The sequence below is a fragment of the Oculina patagonica genome, unplaced genomic scaffold (assembly GCF_052425735.1).
Source record: "Oculina patagonica isolate OP01 unplaced genomic scaffold, crgOcupat unplaced3, whole genome shotgun sequence".
Classification (NCBI taxonomy): Eukaryota; Metazoa; Cnidaria; class Anthozoa; order Scleractinia; family Oculinidae; genus Oculina; species Oculina patagonica.
The window spans coordinates 230,869-250,966 of record NW_027558145.1 but is presented as its reverse complement, the minus strand read 5'-3'; the positions used below and the strand labels follow the sequence as shown (position 1 = coordinate 250,966).

The 20,098-nt window shown below is 37.9% G+C and overlaps 2 protein-coding genes across 4 annotated transcripts in view; both read right to left on the bottom strand.

Moving 5' to 3' along the window:
- Positions 1 to 952: 952 nt before the first annotated feature.
- Positions 953 to 6,592, bottom strand: LOC144640421 (CCR4-NOT transcription complex subunit 1-like). The gene is made up of 6 exons (XM_078499577.1): positions 6,567 to 6,592; positions 5,171 to 5,239; positions 4,467 to 4,638; positions 2,666 to 2,798; positions 2,230 to 2,352; positions 953 to 1,645 (listed from the first exon to the last, which is right to left on the bottom strand). Exons 2-6 carry the CDS (start codon positions 5,180 to 5,182, stop codon positions 1,555 to 1,557), a joined length of 531 nt encoding a protein of 176 aa, XP_078355703.1. The 5' UTR covers positions 5,183 to 5,239; positions 6,567 to 6,592; the 3' UTR covers positions 953 to 1,554.
- Positions 6,197 to 20,098, bottom strand: part of LOC144640420 (uncharacterized) — a 30,918-nt gene continuing 17,016 nt past the window's right edge. For 2 of the 3 annotated variants that reach the window (XM_078499574.1, XM_078499576.1), the window contains exons 9-23: positions 19,673 to 19,746; positions 19,211 to 19,284; positions 18,767 to 18,848; positions 17,797 to 17,892; positions 17,607 to 17,711; positions 15,188 to 15,319; positions 14,235 to 14,398; positions 12,999 to 13,113; positions 12,331 to 12,426; positions 11,639 to 11,812; positions 9,634 to 9,702; positions 8,927 to 9,098; positions 7,694 to 7,826; positions 7,257 to 7,379; positions 6,198 to 6,657 (exon numbers count right to left, since the gene is read on the bottom strand). In XM_078499574.1, coding sequence (XP_078355700.1) covers positions 6,567 to 6,657; positions 7,257 to 7,379; positions 7,694 to 7,826; positions 8,927 to 9,098; positions 9,634 to 9,702; positions 11,639 to 11,812; positions 12,331 to 12,426; positions 12,999 to 13,113; positions 14,235 to 14,398; positions 15,188 to 15,319; positions 17,607 to 17,711; positions 17,797 to 17,892; positions 18,767 to 18,848; positions 19,211 to 19,284; positions 19,673 to 19,746 — 1,700 coding nt within the window. In that variant the 3' untranslated portion in view covers positions 6,198 to 6,566. Of the gene's footprint in view, positions 6,658 to 7,256; positions 7,380 to 7,693; positions 7,827 to 8,926; positions 9,099 to 9,633; positions 9,703 to 11,638; positions 11,813 to 12,330; positions 12,427 to 12,998; positions 13,114 to 14,234; positions 14,399 to 15,187; positions 15,320 to 17,606; positions 17,712 to 17,796; positions 17,893 to 18,766; positions 18,849 to 19,210; positions 19,285 to 19,672; positions 19,747 to 20,098 lie in introns of all 3 variants that reach the window. The other variant, XM_078499575.1, reaches the window with a different exon arrangement.

Below are 20,098 nucleotides of genomic sequence, written 5' to 3'. Positions count from 1 at the left end.
GTCCTTTGAATTATAGGGAATATAGGGCATTTGTAAACTATATAGGGAATTATTATATACTTTATACTAAAACAGTGGATAGTGCTTTTGGCGCGCGCTGATTGGCTACTCAAACTCAGAATATCCTTTGCTATTCAGCTCAGAGCAATGCGCGTGAAAAAATTGTAATCTTTGAGGAGGGAAACTAGTCAAAAATCGTTCTTTCGGGCTATATTATCTTACTGTTTTAGTATATACTAAAACAGCCATTCACCTTAGTGACGGTGGCTAGTGGTGGATATTTACCGAGCCGCGAAAATATTGGATGATTGAAAAAATGTAGGAAAAATATAGGAAATTTAGGGACGCTTGAAGCCCTGTTAACATTAATCTTTGTTTAGATCGAAGTAGGAATTCCTATAATTTCAAGAGTCGTTATATGCGTGGATTATTAATTCCAGTCCGATGTGCTTATAGCCTGCTGCGGACAGGACTGTGACAGGTTCTCCTGGGAGAACAGCAAAGCCGTCAGTTACTCCGAAGTCAAATGCTTCAATAACGACACAAGCTTTTGCTGAAACCAGTCGTTAAAACAGCCAACAAGTCTTTCCCATCAAAAAGACGAACAATGCTGTTTGTTGTTTCTTCAACTTAAAATTAAAATTTCTTTTGAAGTGTTGACAGCAAACACTAACTAACACTCGCCACCAAACCGAAGATGTTCATGCGTTTCCACCTTGGAGTGACATATTCATCTCCCAAAGCGACAAATTATTCCCTTGGAAATTTACGACCAAAGGATCGACCAACTGACCGACCGACCGACAAAATGCGCTTACGAACGATACTCCTATTTTGCAGTTTTTCGAACTGAATGCGTAAACAAAAAAAGGAAAAGGAAGAGCAGTATAAAAATCTCCTTTACATTTTCAAAACGTTGGTTTATTGCGAATTGTGGGATTAAAAGTTTACAAATTTACAAAAGGAAGAGCAGTATAAAAATTTCCTTTACATTTTCAAAACGTTGGTTTATTGCGAATTGTGGGATTAAAAGTTTACAAATTTAGCAAAAATAATCATAACTTTTTGTTCGATCTAAGAGCTTGCTTGATTTGAACGGCCTCGTCTGATTACAAATCATATTTAAAATTCTCTTTACATATTTTACAAGTTACCCGTATAGAGCTATTCAAGCCCAGGCAGGCACTACCCAATAAATATAACAGGAGTTCTCGTCGAGCATTTTAGGGGTTAAAATTTGTGGATTGGTCACGCTGAGCGCGCCAAAACCTAAAATGACCGCCGCTAGAATTGTCGCGGTACTTTATAGGGGCTTTCAAGGTTACGGTATCTATTCTGTTACACATTCAACACCTTGTATTTCTGAATTATTAACTTGCAAACAGCCATCCAGTTATCAATTTGAAAGTGCAAGTTGATTTTTTACATCAGAATTGGTACATCTAAGGGGTGAAACTGAATTTGGGCCACGCCCACAAAATAGACTCTTGTATCTTTTAGGGGTGTTTTAGAAGGTTTTTGACCGGCAGCATGTGGAATTGTTACATGTTAAACCTAGTTAAATGGCCAATCTGCCATGTTATGTATCTCCTGTAGCTGAGTGGTTGAGCATCCAATCGTGCTGAGTGCAGCGGAGTCAGACAACCTGCAAAAACAAAGGCATTGTGATGAGTATAAGTGCACTAGCCCTATTATTGGTAAAACCGATTGATTTATCAAAGATAGCAAATATTGTCTTTCGACGAAAAACAAATAAGTACTGAAAAAGTTTCCGAACCTTATTGTTCAAGCACAAAACACTCAAACTGGTTCACAGAGTTCTTTCTTGCTCTTATCGAAGGCAAGAAATGAGAGTGCACTGGGAGTGCGGTGGTCAGGCACTCCAAAAGTTGGGAAGTCGGGAGCAACATGATGCGGACTAAGTCAAGGGTCAAAGACGAAATTTTCCTCAACTGAAAGAAGATTTTTTCCCCACTGAAATGTGATTGTAACGAACTCCTTATCGCGTTTTGACCACAGTGGGAAAAGCAGGCGTTGTTAAAAAAGACACTCGAATTTCAGTGTTACACTACTTGACAGAAGGTTGTGTGTCAAACTAAAAATACTAAAGACACATGCGGGGAGTTTACTGTGATCAGATGTAACCCGGTGTTACCAGACAGAAACGGCATTTCTGTAAGTTAACCTGTTCACACGAAATGGCCAGTATAGCATTTCATTTTTACTTACTCTTTGATCTCAGGGGAGCAGTACTCCCAAAGCATATCTTTGAAGGTTTTTCGGAACCTATTGAAGGTGTAAAGAAGTCCGTCTGGATGACGCTTCTCAATAGTCAGCCGCTTCGACAGAACACTAACAAGAAAAGAAAAAATAAAATCATTATTGAATACTCTACCCTTAAATACCAGCGTAAATAACGATAAACGTTTTACAGTTCAAACCAAACAGATCATGCAAAGTAAGGCAACAGTCAACTACAAGGCATTGTTTTGATGTACCACTAATTTTTCACTTACAATATTATCTTCTGTCAACCTTTTTTGAGAACTTACATTCCGAGCACGAAAATAAAAGATTTATTCTAATACTTATCAATTATTTATACAACCACCTGGGCACAATTCAGTTGAACAAACCTTAAATTTTGGCCAGCACACGTACGTACCTTATGATGCCTTTTCGAATGGCTTCTGTTTTGTCTTTATTAAAAAGGTGTAACAGAACGGAGGAGAAGAAGTGCGTGTGGCTGATCGAGTGACGTAGCTGGTTTATAAGTGCATTGAACAATAAGTCTCGACCTGAAAGTAGCAAAGCATAGGACAGATAAATAATAAGAAAAAAGTTTCAGATTTTGTGGAGCAAAAAAAATAATTTTTCATGCTTTTTTCAGGACTTTTAAACTGCTTTTCTAGATATTTCCCTAAAAAGCAAACGGATTTGAAGGATTGTAATAGATTTTTTTAAGGCCTTCAACATTAGTGCACAAAATATAGCGATGATGTCATTCTTAGCAACAGGTTGATTGGCAGCATTTCGTCACTGTATCAAGGCATCTCTATAAGTACAGAGGAACATGCCGACTTGCTTCACTCCCCCTCCCCGCACCCCGTTGCCAAGTCTCTGACATGTTTTGTTGAAGGGGAATTGGGATTTTTAGACAGCAGTAGCACACTATACTGGCGGCTAGTTAGGTATCACGTATTGCGTGCTGTCGCGTTCCGACGAAGCGCTACGCGACAGCGCCCAATACTGGGGAAATACTTTGGAAATTCCTTCAGGGTATGGTGCTTGTCTAGAACTTTTTTCAAAGAAATAAAAAAAAAAATACCTTAATGACTAGGGTTATAATCTTTTAAACTGATGAACAGGGTATTTAAAGGGAATCTCAATCTTTTGGCAAGTTGGCGTCGAACTAAATTGCCAAATGTTTACAGGGCAAGGGAGAAATAACATTAATAGTAACAAAAAATAGAAAAGATTATGGCTTTTAAATTTCATGCGCGCCGCCGTTTTGAATTTTATGACGTTTAACGGTTGCCCAATTGTTTCACATAAAAGATCGTCTGCTTCCCAACATTAGCGACAACCATTACACTTCATAAAATCCAAAATGGCGGGCGGGGAAATTAAAAGGCATAATCTTTACCACTTTTTGTTACTACTATTACACCCTAGTCCTGTAAAATTTGAACTTTTGTCATTATTTCAAACAACTCAACTTGTCGTAAGAGTGGAGGTTCCTTTAAATACTACTTTGGTGTGAGACTGTTTAAGGGCTTAGCTACGTTTATTAGTTAGCACCTTCGGGCCTGAAAAAGGTGATGAGATGAGATTAAATCATGGGCCATAGCAGCAGCTGTGGTCAAAAACAGTGCGATGTCTTTTCAAAAAAGCCGTACAATATTTTACTTTGATCTAAGCGTATCGTTTCGTGCGATTTCTCGTACCACCAGCTATGAAAAGTTTTCCAAAAGGATGTCGTTTTGATGCAACTAACTAATAAATGGTTCAAGGTTTGTATTTCGTTTTTGCAAAGAGGACAGGTATCGTTTTCTGAGATACCGTCACGATATAAACTCATTTGGGTAGGTAGTATGTTGTGTATAATTTTAAATTGAAACATTATGATATTAATTTCTTTTGTAATCTTAAAAGGTAGTAAGTAAACTTTCTGAACATTGTTTTCAGTAAAGCCGTGACGCAGAATTTTACCTTGAGAGGTTGGTGGTTTGAAGAGGCTTGTCAAGATAGCAGAATAAATTGAACTTGTGGACAGGGCTGTGTTACCGTTTGTTGAGTTACTCTCGATTTGGAAGCGCTGTGGTGTGAGACTGTTTAAGGGCTTAGCTACGTTTATTAGTTAGCACCTTCGGGCCTGAAAAAGGTGATGAGATGAGATTAAATCATGGGCCATAGCAGCAGCTGTGGTCAAAAACAAGGAAGTGGATGAACTAAGCTAAGCTAACCTTCAGGGTCCAGCTCCATGGCCAAGCTTTCGAAGACAATCATGTAAGGCGAACCAGGCTCAGGGGCAGCGCCCTTACTGTCAGTGTAAGTGATGGCTTGTGTGCCGACGCACAGAACCAACGTGTTCATCGTGTTGTACATCTTGTACCCTTTCTTGGGTGCACTTGATACCTAGAAAGATGGACAGAGACCATGAAAACTTGAAAAACAAATTTTCGATCGAATCCTTTGTATTAACGAGAAGACTATGTCCACAGTCTGCATGACTTTAGTATTTCAATTCTCTTGCACTATGAGTACACAGGTACAAATCACCTGGTTGGTTTTCTCAGAGATAACAAACTCAAAGTCCCGACTTCCCGCTTTGTTAACTACTAACGAAAGCTTCCACAATGTGCTCTTGCGTGCGTTTCTAAAACGCGTGCGTTTCTGATTTTATAACTTTAATTTCTGTCAAGTGGTGGTGTAGTTTCAGGCCAATACCAACTCTTTAAAATACGCCTTCTCAATGTGAGGTTCCACACCTCGCTTTAAAAAATCTACAAAAACTGTATCTTTGATGGTAAACCGTAAAGCCTGAAGACAGCTTTTCGGACTCAAAATGGCTTCGGGAGTTGATGAGGCGCACGCTTGGTAGCAATTACTATAATTAGTCTATAATTAGTTTAATGCTTAACGTTAAAACAAAGAACCATTTATTTACCTTTAATTGCATTTTCAGATCTGTTACAAACGTCTCTGGAGTGCCAGTTTTAAGATATAAGAGTAAATTCTAAAAGAAGGGAAACGGATTAAACAAAAGTTATCCAATCCAATTCTTTGACGTTTTATCTGTTGCGTGAATCATAACTTAATCTATTCTACCTTCTTTATTTGCCTGACTGAATGACCGAGGCAAAGTTGGTCAGAATAAAAATGCTGGTTAAAAATAGTTCAGGGCAATAATTATTTTAACGCAATGATGCTCAAAAATCGTTTCCAGTGACATCACTTTAAAAATGATTTAGGGTGCATTTCTATGGGAAAATCCAAATCCGGATTCTTAATCCAAAAAGTGAAAAACGGATTTTGCGTTTCTTTACCTATATCCTAAAATGGATTAATCTCGGATCAATGTTCTGAAGAATCCACACTCCGAGTGGATACATCAGATCATATCTAAATCCGCATTTTTAGGATTTATGATCCCTGCGTTTCTTTGGGAAAGGATTCGAAAAAAGTACATTGGCCCAGTGGTCTTTGCTTCAAAAATACAGGTTCTCTGTTGGTAAACACTGTCAAACAGTAACTTTTCAAGCGCTTCTTTAGATCAAAATACAAATTATAATAATTCACGATTAAAGAACTCAGAGACTCAAAGGACAGTGCAGAATGCAATGGAGTCGACAATTGAAAGTATTATGTTTTATGTTCGTGTTTTTTTTTTTGCTTTAGTTTACTTTCAATTAGACGTTGAAACACCACTTGTATCAGTTTCTTCCCGGGTTTTTCTTAGGCTAATCTTTGCAAACTTAACACAACACCTTTGTTCATTTGTAACAAGATACTTTTGTTTTCCTTGAAAATGCCAAAGCATGATACTTTTGTTCGTTTTTATTTTGTTTCACGGCGAACATCGATAGCATTTGTCTTCCTTTCAATAATAAAGCCAATTATTTCACTTAAATTTAATTAATTTACGGTTTAAACTGTACGAAAGACGTTTCTCAAAAGTAAGGAACAAATCTAATCAAAAAAATAAATATAACAGGGGTTCTCGCCGAGCATTTTAGGGGTTAAAATTTGTGGATTGGTCACGCTGAGAGCGCCAAAACCTAAAATGACCGCCGCTACAATTGTCGCGGTACTTTATAGGGGCTTTCAAGGTTACGGTATCTATTCTGTTACACATTCAACACCTTGTATTTCTGAATTATTAACTTGCAAACAGCCATCCAGTTATCAATTTGAAAGTGCAAGTTGATTTTTTACATCAGAATTGGTACATCTAAGGGGTGAAACTGAATTTGGGCCACGCCCACAAAATAGACTCTTGTATCTTTTAGGGGTGTTTTAGAAGGTTTTTGACCGGCAGCATGTGGAATTGTTACATGTTAAACCTAGTTAAATGGCCAATCTGCCATGTTATGTATCTCCTGTAGCTGAGTGGTTGAGCATCCAATCGTGCTGAGTGCAGCGGAGTCAGACAACCTGCAAAAACAAAGGCATTGTGATGAGTATAAGTGCACTAGCCCTATTATTGGTAAAACCGATTGATTTATCAAAGATAGCAAATATTGTCTTTCGACGAAAAACAAATAAGTACTGAAAAAGTTTCCGAACCTTATTGTTCAAGCACAAAACACTAAAACTGGTTCACAGAGTACTTTCTTGCTCTCATCCAAGGCAAGAAATGAGAGTGCACTGGGAGCGCGGTGGTCAGGCACTCCAAAAGTTGGGAAGTCAGGAGCAACATGATGCGGACTAAGTCAAGGCTCAAAGACGAGATTTTCCTCGACTGAAAGAAGATTTTTTTCCCCACTGAAATGTGATTGTAACGAACTCCTTACCGCGTTTTGAATACCGTTGGGTGTCCACAGTCGGAAAAGCAGGCGTTGTTAAAAAAGACACTCGAATTTCAGTGTTACACTACTTGACAGAAGGTTGTGTGTCAAACTAAAAATACTAAAGACACATGCGGGGAGTTTACTGTGATCAGATGTAACCCGGTGTTACCAGACAGAAACGGCATTTCTGTAAGTTAACCTGTTCACACGAAATGGCCAGTATAGCATTTCATTTTTACTTACTCTTTGATCTCAGGGGAGCAGTACTCCCAAAGCATATCTTTGAAGGTTTTTCGGAACCTATTGAAGGTGTAAAGAAGTCCGTCTGGGTGACGCTTCTCAATAGTCAGCCGCTTCGACAGAACACTAACAAGAAAAGAAAAAATAAAATCATTATTGAATACTCTACCCTTAAAGACCAGCGTAAATAACGATAAACGTTTTACAGTTCAAACCAAACAGATCATGCAAAGTAAGGCAACAGTCAACTACAAGGCATTGTTTTGATGTACCACTAATTTTTCACTTACAACATTAACTTCTGTCAACCTTTTTTTGAGAACTTACATTCCGAGCACGAAAATAAAAGATTTATTCTAATATTTATCAATTATTTATACAACCACCTGGGCACAATTCAGTTGAACAAACCTTAAATTTTGGCCAGCACACGTACGTACCTTATGATGCCTTTTCGAATGGCTTCTGTTTTGTCTTTATTAAAAAGGTGTAACAGAACGGAGGAGAAGAAGTGCGTGTGGCTGATCGAGTGACGTAGCTGGTTTATAAGTGCATTGAACAATAAGTCTCGACCTGAAAGTAGCAAAGCATAGGACAGATAAATAATAAGAAAAAAGTTTCAGATTTTGTGGAGAAAAAAAATAATTTTTCATGCTTTTTTCAGGACTTTTAAACTGCTTTTCTAGATATTTCCCTAAAAAGCAAACGGATTTGAAGGATTGTAATAGATTTTTTTTAAGGCCTTCAACATTAGTGCACAAAATATAGCGATGATGTCATTCTTAGCAACAGGTTGATTAGCAGCATTTCGTCACTGTATCAAGGCATCTCTATAAGTACAGAGGAACATGCCGACTTGCTTCACTCCCCCTCCCCGCACCCCGTTGCCAAGTCTCTGACATGTTTTGTTGAAGGGGAATTGGGATTTTTAGACAGCAGTAGCACACTATACTGGCGGCTAGTTAGGTATCACGTATTGCGTGCTGTCGCGTTCCGACGAAGCGCTACGCGACAGCGCCCAATACTGGGGAAATACTTTGGAAATTCCTTCAGGGTATGGTGCTTGTCTAGAACTTTTTTCAAAGAAATAAAAAAAATACCTTAATGACTAGGGTTATAATCTTTTAAACTGATAAACAGGGTATTTAAAGGGAAACTCAATCTTTTGACAAGTTGGCGTCGAACTAAATTGCCAAATGTTTACAGGGCAAGGGAGAAATAACATTAATAGTAACAAAAAATAGAAAAGATTATGGCTTTTAAATTTCATGCGCGCCGCCGTTTTGAATTTTATGACGTTTAACGGTTGCCCAATTGTTTCACATAAAAGATCGTCTGCTTCCCAACATTAGCGACAACCATTACACTTCATAAAATCCAAAATGGCGGCGCAGGGAAATTAAAAGCCATAATCTTTACCACTTTTTGTTGCTACTATTACACCCTTGTCCTGTAAAATTTGAACTTTTGTCATTATTATAAACAACTCAACTTGTCGTAAGAGTGGAGGTTCCTTTAAATACTACTTTGGTGTGAGACTGTTTATGGGCTTAGCTACGTTTATTAGTTAGCACCTTCGGGCCTGAAAAAGGTGATGAGATGAGATTAAATCATGGGCCATAGCAGCAGCTGTGGTCAAAAACAAGGAAGTGGATGAACTAAGCTAAGCTAACCTTCAGGGTCCAGCTCCATGGCCAAGCTTTCGAAGACAATCATGTAAGGCGAACCAGGCTCAGGGGCAGCGCCCTTACTGTCAGTGTAAGTGATGGCTTGTGTGCCGACGCACAGAACCAACGTGTTCATCGTGTTGTACATCTTGTACCCTTTCTTGGGTGCACTTGATACCTAGAAAGATGGACAGAGACCATGAAAACTTGAAAAACAAATTTTCGATCGAATCCTTTGTATTAACGAGAAGACTATGTCCACAGTCTGCATGACTTTAGTATTTCAATTCTCTTGCACTATGAGTACACAGGTACAAATCACCTGGTTGGTTTTCTCAGAGATAACAAACTCAAAGTCCCGACTTCCCGCTTTGTTAACTACTAACGAAAGCTTCCACAATGTGCTCTTGCGTGCGTTTCTAAAACGCGTGCGTTTCTGATTTTATAACTTTAATTTCTGTCTAGTGGTGGTGGAGTTTCAGGCCAATACCAAATCTTTAAAATACGCCTTCTCAATGTGAGGTTCCACACTCGCTTTAAAAAATCTACAAAAACTGTATCTTTGATGGTAAATATTCCGTAAAGCCTGAAGACAGCTTTTCGGACTCAAAATGGCTTCGGGAGTTGATGAGGCGCACGCTTGGTAGCAATTACTATAATTAGTCTATAATTAGTTTAATGCTTAACGTTAAAACAAAGAACCATTTATTTACCTTTAATTGCATTTTCAGATCTGTTACAAACGTCTCTGGAGTGCCAGTTTTAAGATATAAGTGTAAATTCTAAAAGAAGGGAAACGGATTAAACAAAAGTTATCCAATTCTTTGACGTTTTATCTGTTGTGTGAATCATAACTTAATCTATTCTACCTTCTTTATTTGCCTGACTGAATGACCGAGGCAAAGTTGGTCAGAATAAAAATGCTGGTTAAAAATAGTTCAGGGCAATAATTATTTTAACGCAATGATGCTCAAAAATCGTTTCCAGTGGCATCACTTTAAAAATGATTTAGTGTGCATTTCTATGGGAAAATCCAAATCCGGATTCTTAATCCAAAAAGTGAAAAACGGATTTTGCGTTTCTTTACCTATATCCTAAAATGGATTAATCTCGGATCAATGTTCTAAAGAATCCACACTCCGAGTGGATACATCAGATCATATCTAAATCCGCATTTTTAGGATTTATGATCCCTGCGTTTCTTTGGGAAAGGATTCGAAAAAAGTACATTGGCCCAGTGGTCTTTGCTTCAAAAATACAGGTTCTCTATTGGTAAAAACTGTCAAACAGTAACTTTTCAAGCGCTTCTTTAGATCAAAATACAAATTATAATAATTCACGATTAAAGAACTCAGAGACTCAAAGACTCAAAGGACAGTGCAGAATGCAATGGAGTCGACAATTGAAAGTATTATGTTTTATGTTCGTGTTTTTTTTTTTTTTTTTTTGCTTTAGTTTACTTTCAATTAGACGTTGAAACACCACTTGTATCAGTTTCTTCCCGGGTTTTTCTTAGGCTAATCTTTGCAAACTTAACACAACACCTTTGTTCATTTGTAACAAGATACTTTTGTTTTCCTTGAAAATGCCGAAGCATGATACTTTTGTTCGTTTTTATTGTTTCACGGCGAACATCGATAGCATTTGTCTTCCTTTCAATAATAAAGCCAAATATTTCACTTAAATTTAATTAATTTACGGTTTAAACTGTACGAAAGACGTTTCTCAAAAGTAAGGAACAAATCTAATCAAAAAACATCTCTTTAGAGAGGTTTTTTAAAATGCAGTACAGCTAGGATAGTTGTTTCCTGTTTATCAAGAGTTTCAAGCCGAAAATCCCTGTGCAAGTTTTTGCATTCCTAATTACGAAAGCACTGCGAAAGTCTCAAAATCTAATTTAATTAATTTAATTTGCGGTTTTCACTTGGTGCCACAGAGTCTGCAGGAATCCTACCGCAAACACGCAATGCAAGCGGTGTTCATGGGAGTTCCAGAAAAAAATGTAGACTACATTGTAAACTGCGCATGCGTCAGGCGCAAAGTACGTTGCCCCAGAAAGAGTATAGTACCACAAGGAGAGCAAAGAGTTTTCTGAAACAAATATATACCTTTGAGATCATCATATGAAAGCAACGTAGATATGCTCCAGGTTTTACCTGGGGGTACAGTCAGATGCTCCCCACCGGTTTAGCGGACGACAGCCCCCACCAAACCATCACAATAGTGCATTCTGCACTAAAAAGGTATCTTGATCAGTATGAAGTGTGTATGAAGTGTATGCAGGTTTTTTTTAGAACAGCCACCGTGCGTCTACGGAAGTTGTATCCTATTGAAATTGTCACGAGTGAAGTTTGCATTGATCATTTCACAAACATTCTTCGCTCTCAGATGCTTTCTTGCCGCATTGTGCTTGAGGTTAAAGAAGAACCATTTCGTGTGGTTTTTGTGAAAGATTTTGTATGCTGAACTGATTTTAACTACGATACTTTGGACGGAAAATACGTTTGTGCGGATATTTACGTTCTAGAGCGAAGTGTGTTTACGGGTTGTCATGGCAAAAAATCCATTTTCGGATTCTTCGCTTCTTTGGAAGCAAAGTATCCGTATGATCTGAGATCAATGATCCAATTTTGGATTATTCCAAAGAAACGCACCCTTAGACGTTAATTATTAGCAATAAGGAGCGCCACAATTAACACTTCGTGTCCAAATATTTACCTTCATGGTTTGCATAAAGGGTTCTGCAATATTCTTGTTCTGAGTAAAGGCACTAAAGACAGCATTTTGTAACTTGATGCACTTAGGCGGAATGACGTCACAGAAACTTTTGTGATAATTGCACAGGAATTCTGGGTACTTGGAAGAGAGCTCCGTCAATAGGAGCGATGTATTCTAAGAAAAGAAATAAAAAAAGAAACAAAGAAGTTATTGTTTTTTCTCACCGTTTTGCAAGACTTGAAATATGCGATATACTTCTTTTGCACCCGTTTCAGACCTATCGGTTTTTACGGCTTTCAAACAAAACGACGTCACATAGACCACATTATTTCTAAACGAAAGTCCAATACACTTGCCATTAAGGCACCGAGACTCGCACAATAGAGAATTTTTTCCCGCAGGGTTCATTACGTTTCCATGTCGTTGGTGAACATTCGGGTGTAACAGTACACTGTTACCCTTTGAGTTTATAATAATAATAATAATAATAATAATAATAATAATAATAATAATAATAATAATAATAATAATAATAATAATAATAATAATAATAATAATAATAATAATAATAATAATCATAGATTTTACAATGTGCCTGCCCAGAGACTTCTGGCGGGAAATAGATTTTAGATGAAAATTTAGCAACATAACAAGACTAGTTATCATAAATATTATCCAAGAAAAGGGGTAACCTGGCACGTCAAATCTTGATCTGTTCCTTTAGTCATCCAATATGGTCTTAAGAACCTGAGAAGTTCAATAAACAGCTTGTGAATCAAATCCCAGCCCTGTAAAAAGAAAATCATGCGGTGGGTTGGTTGAGATAGCAAATATGTACGCATTACGAAAGCTGAGAACGTGACTTAGGTTTACAGAATTCTTGCTTTTTGCACTTATCTCATAATTGTAGAAACTTTCGCTAGAAAATAGTCGTTTGTGGGCGCCAAATATCTTTCAATGCTCCAAAAAAAAAAAAAAAAAAAAAATCTTTCAATGCTCCACCCATTTTCCTTTTCAATTCTCTTACACACGACTTTAAACTGACTTATATGACCGGCTTCTTTGCATTTATTTCGTGCAGAAGCGACTTCTACTACTTCCTCAATTTTTATTATGTGTCGTTGTCACTTAGCCGTCGAATGTAAAGTTATTTTCAATCTATGGAACTGTGACTGTTTGACCTGTCATTTGGTCATTAAGGCACCCACACAGTGGGGACATGTCGTAGGGACATGTAGTAGTAGGGGCAAAATCACAATATGTGCACAATGTTGCGGAGGGCATGTCACAGGGACAAATATTTGCAGGGATACGAGATCTCCCCTAACTTATCCCCAAATTGAGGTGCACACAGACATACCTTCTTCGATGGTGTGTTGAGAAGTTTGAACATGAAGATTGGTTGAAATATCAACTTGAACCAATGGTCCCTGAACCCTGACACACAGGAAGGCCGAATGGAATAGAAAACTGAGCTGCAAACAATTCAATAACAGGTATTCAGAACTTGAGATAAAGCGTGAAGACTATTCTCTCTGCAAATATAATTAGCCCGTCACTTGGGAAAGGCCTAAGTTTGTTAAATTACAGCGTGTTGTACCTGCGCAGTAGTAGCATGATGCATTGCGATCGTCCCTTCAAATATCACAGTTTTGTCACCTCGTGGTCAATTCAACGGAGTTCGGTAAAGTGACGGTAAACCCAACCCCCACCCCTACGACCACCCTGGTTTAAGCAGCATGAAGCGTCTTGCAAATAGAGCTTGTAGTATATTTAATTAACAAATGGACATCAGTTTTTTATGCGTCTGTCCTGTTATTGATGATAAATTGCGTCATAACATTGTCAAAGTGTTGTAGATCCCCGAGCCGGTAGGCGAGTGGATCTACAACAAACTTTGACAATGTTATGACGAAATTTATCATCAATAACAGGACAGACGCGTAAAAAACTGATGTCAATTTGTTTTTCACAATAACAAAATGCCAAAACTGATTTTAAAAAGAAGAAAAGAAATCAACGAGGAGGAAGCCATTGCCGTACGGCCGCAGAATCTAAATTTCGTCGCTGTAATTCAGAGAATCACACTCACAGGCTCGTAAATTAAAAGTTTGGTAAGAATACCGCCAGAAATACAAGAGAAAATTCGAATTGTTCAACTAACCTTTAATCCACTGAAAAGTGTTCACAAAATAATCCGCTGAAACGCGGTTCAGCTTCTTAATTTCATTGACAGCACACATTCCCGCTCACCGCCGATTTTCGGTCTGAATCCTCAATAAACATCCTGATCTCTTGGCTCCCAGGTTGCACTGGTTTCTTAAGTTTTAACCGATAAATTTAAGATGATTTCCTCATTGAAGACTTCTAGTTTTGTGGTATAATTCTCGCCTCATCAAGAATACCTTCAACCTTCGCTGATTGCGTCAGCTACGAGTTTCATGCGTCTGTACTCTTATTGACAATGAAAATTAGCCAATCAGCGCGCGAGAATTCGCTCAGTTATTGTAAAATACCCCCTGGATGGGATGGTACTCCATCGTATGATAGTCCATTGCTTTGGCTATTAGTCAAAAGGCAGTTACTCAGATCTTACCCAAACTCCATAAGAATCTGGAATATAATGGCCTCAAATACTGGTTCCGGGTGGCTGAATTTCTCCAGCAGTGTATCCAATATTACAAAATAGGGCTGCAGCCGAAACTTCGTTTGATGCATCTTGTGGTCTTGGAGCAACACTTCAGCGACCGCAGTAAGAATCTGTCCAGTTAAACACGTAACAAGATTTAGAGCAAATTTTCAATGAATGTCGGGAACCCAAAAGCAAAGTAATTACTCTGGCCAATCACAAAGGACCCAAGCAATCTAGTAAACCAATAAAAACGTGAAGCAAATACGTGTAGCCAGCACTTTGTGCAAAAAAAAAAAAACGTTAGAGAGCGAGTCTCGATTACTTTGGATTTTGCTTCTGATTGGAGGATAAACTGGCACGAGTGTTTTAAACCAATCACCTAGTATCGTAATGCAAAACCAAAGCAAACGCAATTACTTTCAACACTCAAGTGGAAACTGCTCTATATAGAATGTTTAAGAGCATAAGTCAAACTAAAATATAGAGTGATCCGCCATCTGTCATGGTAAACACAATACTAAGAGAATTAAGTGGAGCTAGTTTAAGTGAAGATTTATCTGTCACGGTAAACTGTTCAAATGCCGCGTCATAGGAATTTTCTCCTGCAGTAGTTTTTAAGTGATTCTGTTACGATCAAAAACACCCGTCACGTTTTGCAGAGGTTTTATAGTTTAACAAATTGAACTTAATACTGAGAAAAGTTATGTTTTTAAACGCACAACACACACACACACAAGGAAAACTTGAAAGTCACAAAGAACCGATATCAAAACTGGATGAGATTGAGCTGGATTCGGATAGACGACAAGTAAGAAATGCAGTAAACACAATTCAAATTAGTTGCCAAAAAACGTCAGTTAATTTGTCTTACTTGGAAAGTGGGTATGTGTACAGTTGTATCAATAACAATCACTTACTCTGCGAAGAATTTTAATTTTTTGCTCGTTGTGATCAAGAGAGCCATCTCCTTGATTATGCACCAAAAGCACTAGTAAATGACAGTAGTCATCTAGGGTGTCTTTGCTGTGTGCCATGGTAATATTGTCTCCCTGAGGGAAGATAAAGGCCTAATTATAAGCCTGTTGGATTGCCATGAATTCCTAATACTGATGGTTTTTAACGAAAAGAAACAATAAAGGAAAACACAAACAAATCAATACAGTGGCACTCTGGAACTATACCCGTTATTACCGTACCCAAATTGGCAAGTAGCCAATCAGAAGCGCGATCTACTGTCCTGATATCCTACGATATCAAGTCACTGACCTGATATGCCACCATATCACGGTCACTTTGTATTAAAGTAGTGTTTCTGTACGATGAATTGAAAAGAGGTTTTACCAATAAAACAGAAACTAGTATTTTTAATTAGCTGGTGTTTACCGGTCGTAAAATGAGAAAAACTTTCCCGCCAAAACTAAACTTGAGCGCGCTCGCCAATTGCGCGATGTTTGCCGACGAGTACTGAAACATTCACACTGAAACAGTGGAGTCGGAGTTTCCAAATTTTTCGCTAAATTTGGATTTTGAAAATTTAGGGAATGAAACTCCAAACAAACGAGTAAAAAAATGTAAGAAGAGGACTTGATAAAAGTGTTGAAGACCAAAAAAGTATCAATACAAGCAGGTCAAATTTTGTACTACGTGTCTGGCAAGCATGGCTTCAACAGATCGAATAATATCACCGGATTTTTGGCTGAATTTGGGTACGGTAAATACCTAATAGTACCTTTTTGGTACGCTTCGGCGGCATATCAGGCTCGTTTGGTCTCACCATGGGTATTTTGGCTCGACTGCGTCTCGCCAAAATACGAACCATGGCTCGACCAAACTCGCCTGATATGCCGCCGAAGCGTAGCAAAAAGGTACGATTAGGTATAAATATCGTCACCCCGTTATTATGACCAATTTTTGCGGCCAGCAGAAAATGCTTTACCAGTGGTTTCTTTAGTCCAGTCCCTGAACTCTATCTTCCACGCACCCTTTATAGGGGTTGACCCCAGGTGGCAGGCGCGAGAAGAGAGAGTCCAGGACAACTTGCATGCACATGCTCAAAACGAAGGTTGTTGACTATCGTTCCTTATGTTAATCAAAGTCTCTTCGAGATATCGACGTTTTTGCATGAAGTATGAGTCGAAGGTTTATCCTGTGCATTGTTCTTCGAACTTATCATTACAGTTTCTTTGTAGTTTAATTTAACAATTTCCTATCTTCGCGGAGGAAATGCAGCCATATAATTTTGTCAAAAATGGCTCGTTCGCGCCGGGTATTTATACACATATTCCTTAACATTACACAAATAAACAGTGCAAATTTCAGCGAGATCTGACAATTCTATACTTTAAAACTGCAAGGACCTTTCGAGGCAGTCGATTACGGCAGCGAAATTAGCAAATGAAACAGCAAAATATGCGTTCGACGCTTTGTTTTTGCGACGCTATATTTGAATTGTTATAGGTAGACCGCCGTTCAATGTGTTCAAGGCCGTATCGTTACGATTGCTCCATGAAAAAGCACACAAAAAAAAATACGGATATTTCCGACTACTGTCGGAGAAAACATTGCGTAAACAAATCGTTACACTCAAGCTGCGTTTTGTCTAGGCTCGGCGAGGGTCGGATATCAAGACCCAGGATTAAACAAAAGCCACATATACAGTGAATGCTTTCGAATTATATTTGAAGATGAAATACGAAAGAATTTTGCTGTCTTTGACTGAAATTCCACTCGAACTTAGTGCGTAGATACGATCGCATGTTGTAAAGCCGATTCATGCAACATTGCTCTCAACGCGATGTAAGTGCTAGTGATTATTTATTCGTGTTTTAGTTACGCAATCCATTGTTTGTGCGACGCTTTTTATAGATCGCCTTTCAGAAACACGTGCGTTGAGATAAGAAAGCTGACATGTCACTTTTAAAATTGTTATATAACGTTTGTAAATGTGACAAGTCACGTTTTTTCCACGAAATCGCAAGTGATCACCCAAAGCGGAAAGTAATCCCTTGAGAAATTAAAAAAGTCCCTTGAGAGTTTACAAATATGTGGATCCAAATTTTGTCTACTAACCCCTATTCTACCATTTTTGCTTGTAAACAAGCAAAAACGTCGAAAAAAAACCTCTATGCTCAACTTGGGATTACAGGGCCAGTGCAACATAGAAAAGATAACGGCCAAGGGAAGTTTTATGCAGAGACAGATCTTCCATAACAACCTTGTCAGAGTTTTTCCCCTCAACAATCCTTTTTCGCTGTAAATGATTTGTTGCACCCATTATTAATAGGAAACTGAGAAGAAACTGCTACATTGTACATGTAAGTAGCCCAATACACTTACATGATCTTCCAATGCTCTGTGCTCCACTTTCACACACAGCTCTGTGCTGATACACAGAAACTTCGTCATTAGAGCATCATTTTCATGAATTCCCTGCCGACGAAGCTGAAAATGTACAGTATACAAAAGAGCTTTTTAGGTATCACATCTGGTACAAGAGTGCTGTAGATATAGATGGACAAATTCTCACCAGTTCAATGAAAGTGGTGAAGGCCTTCTCGCTTTCTTTTCCTTCTTCCTGCTGGCGACAGAGACGACACCATTCTTCTAACAAATCACTCACAACCTACCAATGAACATTTAATTTAAACAGAACAAAGTTTACTATGACTTCATACTAAGAAATACTGCTTAATAAAAATCATGAGATATTTGCTAGCACTGTTAAGTACAGTTTTCTGGATGTTTATTCAGTGGAAGATGAAAAGATTCGCAAACATTTCCAACTAATGTTAACATTAATCTGCAAAAATTCTACTTACAAAACATAACAGATGAAAGTTGCATAAACAACAGCGCAAACACAATGTCATAAAAATCCTAAAATGAATTCAATCTGCCAATCCCAAATTATATACACAATTTTGCTGTTCACGAGCTCCTTGTGCATCATTCAATTTGCACTTAACTCGGTTGATCACAGCTCATTTTATTTTAGGCCACCTCCACAAGTATACATTTAAGGGGGATCCCTTCTTAGCTACAGATCTGGTGCTGTAATGCTACATGGTGATACTTTTCTTAGGGGAAATTAGTTTGAATCAATTTTTTAACTTCTGCCACAAATCAAGATTTTGCTCGTTTTTTTTTTTTTTTTTTTTTCAATTTGGCCGTGCAGGGTAATGTTGCAAGTGAAAGACTGTCATCCCACTTTATAAACTGGGCTTGCCCCAGGCCCAGCTAATGATCTGAAAGTACACACCCATTATCCTTGTTGCTTAATGTTGCTGCTCATACATGTACTATGTACTGAAACAAATTTAACTATTCATTCACAAGATACATGCATATTTTTGGAAAATGATCTATTAGCTGTGGCTTTAAATTACACTCTGCTCTTAAAGAACAATGATTGAGGCTAACAAAAATGCATGCTTTTCTCCTCAGCCTTAAAGTGTTGATTTTGTTGGACAGGTGCATTGAAACAAAGTGCAAGTTACCTTTTCTCCCAGGACAGTTGGTTTCTGGTATTCAAGGGATGTGTCTCCTGCAACTTTATCATCACCCATTTTGCAGTTCGAACTGAAGATTCCAACAAGTTAGAGCGTTAAATGGAATACTACATGTAATTGAACAATGACAGCGATTCAAAAAAGATATCATAATCTTATATATGCATTCTTTTAGTTTCTCTTTCACATCACACAATGAGGCAATATGGGATTAACTTTATACACAATGTAACATAATAATTTTTTTCTTTTCTTTTTTGCATTGAAATTAATTTTCATTTAAAAAAGTCTGACTTTTGAGGTTATACATGGGAAAAATGCTAGAAGTAGTGGATTCTAGGCCTTGTATACAACTACCACCATCCGCAATCATCCAAGAACACTTTGACAAGTAACAACTATATACAAATGATGACAAATGACATTACATACCCTCTAGATTCTGATTTAACATTCTTGACAAGATCTTGTCTTGTCAGGGCTTCAGTGGCATGGCCAAGGTCACTCTACAAGCAACAAGATAAAACAAAATGCTCGCATAACTTACAATTGGGTTATTTGGAAGCCTGACTGCTAAGTACTGTTATTGGCATCATAGGCACCTTTGGAAACGCCGCAAGTCATGCCAGTCACATAAAAAACGAAGGTTTCCATAATGCCTCTTGTTAAACAATTAATGAAGAGATCATGCAACCTCATTCATGACTGTTGACAGTTTTACTCCTTTTTATTTATTTGGCAGTATTTTTTAGCATAAGAAGTTTAACAACAAATTATAAAGCAGACGTTAATCTGTGGATTTGTTTGCCAAAAACACTAAATCAGCCTATGTTTTGATTCATATATTAGTGTGATGATTACATGATTGTTCATGCATGTAGTATGCTTTTTTACCTGTCTCTGACTACCAACTGCTGACATATCCAGACGCTCGTGCTTGGATTTCTTTTTTCCTTTCAGAGAGGTTTCTGCATTGAAAACAAATATTAATTGAAAATAACTAACAATAATTATTGGCAAGACAGCAAATTTCAAAACTCCATGACCATTGACACTTAATGTACTTGAAGATTTGTAGAATAATTCCCAAGAGGGCAACACAACAGCAAAATGGCGACCAGTGAAAACACATGATCCAAGTGTACACAATATAACTGATACTGCTAAATGATTATATGAGCATAACCCTATGTACTAGCTACCTTTAAGTACAACCAAGTTAACTGATAAACAAAGATAATGATAGGCCCATCCTCAAACATTGTCCCTCTGTAGGTGTTAATTTGACAGCAATTAACCCAAGCTGAACAGTTTATAAAA

What these genes read in the sequence shown, in the direction of transcription:
- LOC144640421 (XM_078499577.1), bottom strand. An exon ending in CATGGAGCTGGACCCTGAAG is followed by an intron (nt 2,799 to 4,466) that starts GTTAGCTTAGCT and finishes TGCTACTTTCAG; the next exon opens with GTCGAGACTTATTGTTCAAT. An exon ending in ATTCGAAAAGGCATCATAAG is followed by an intron (nt 2,353 to 2,665) that starts GTACGTACGTGT and finishes TTTTCTTGTTAG; the next exon opens with TGTTCTGTCGAAGCGGCTGA.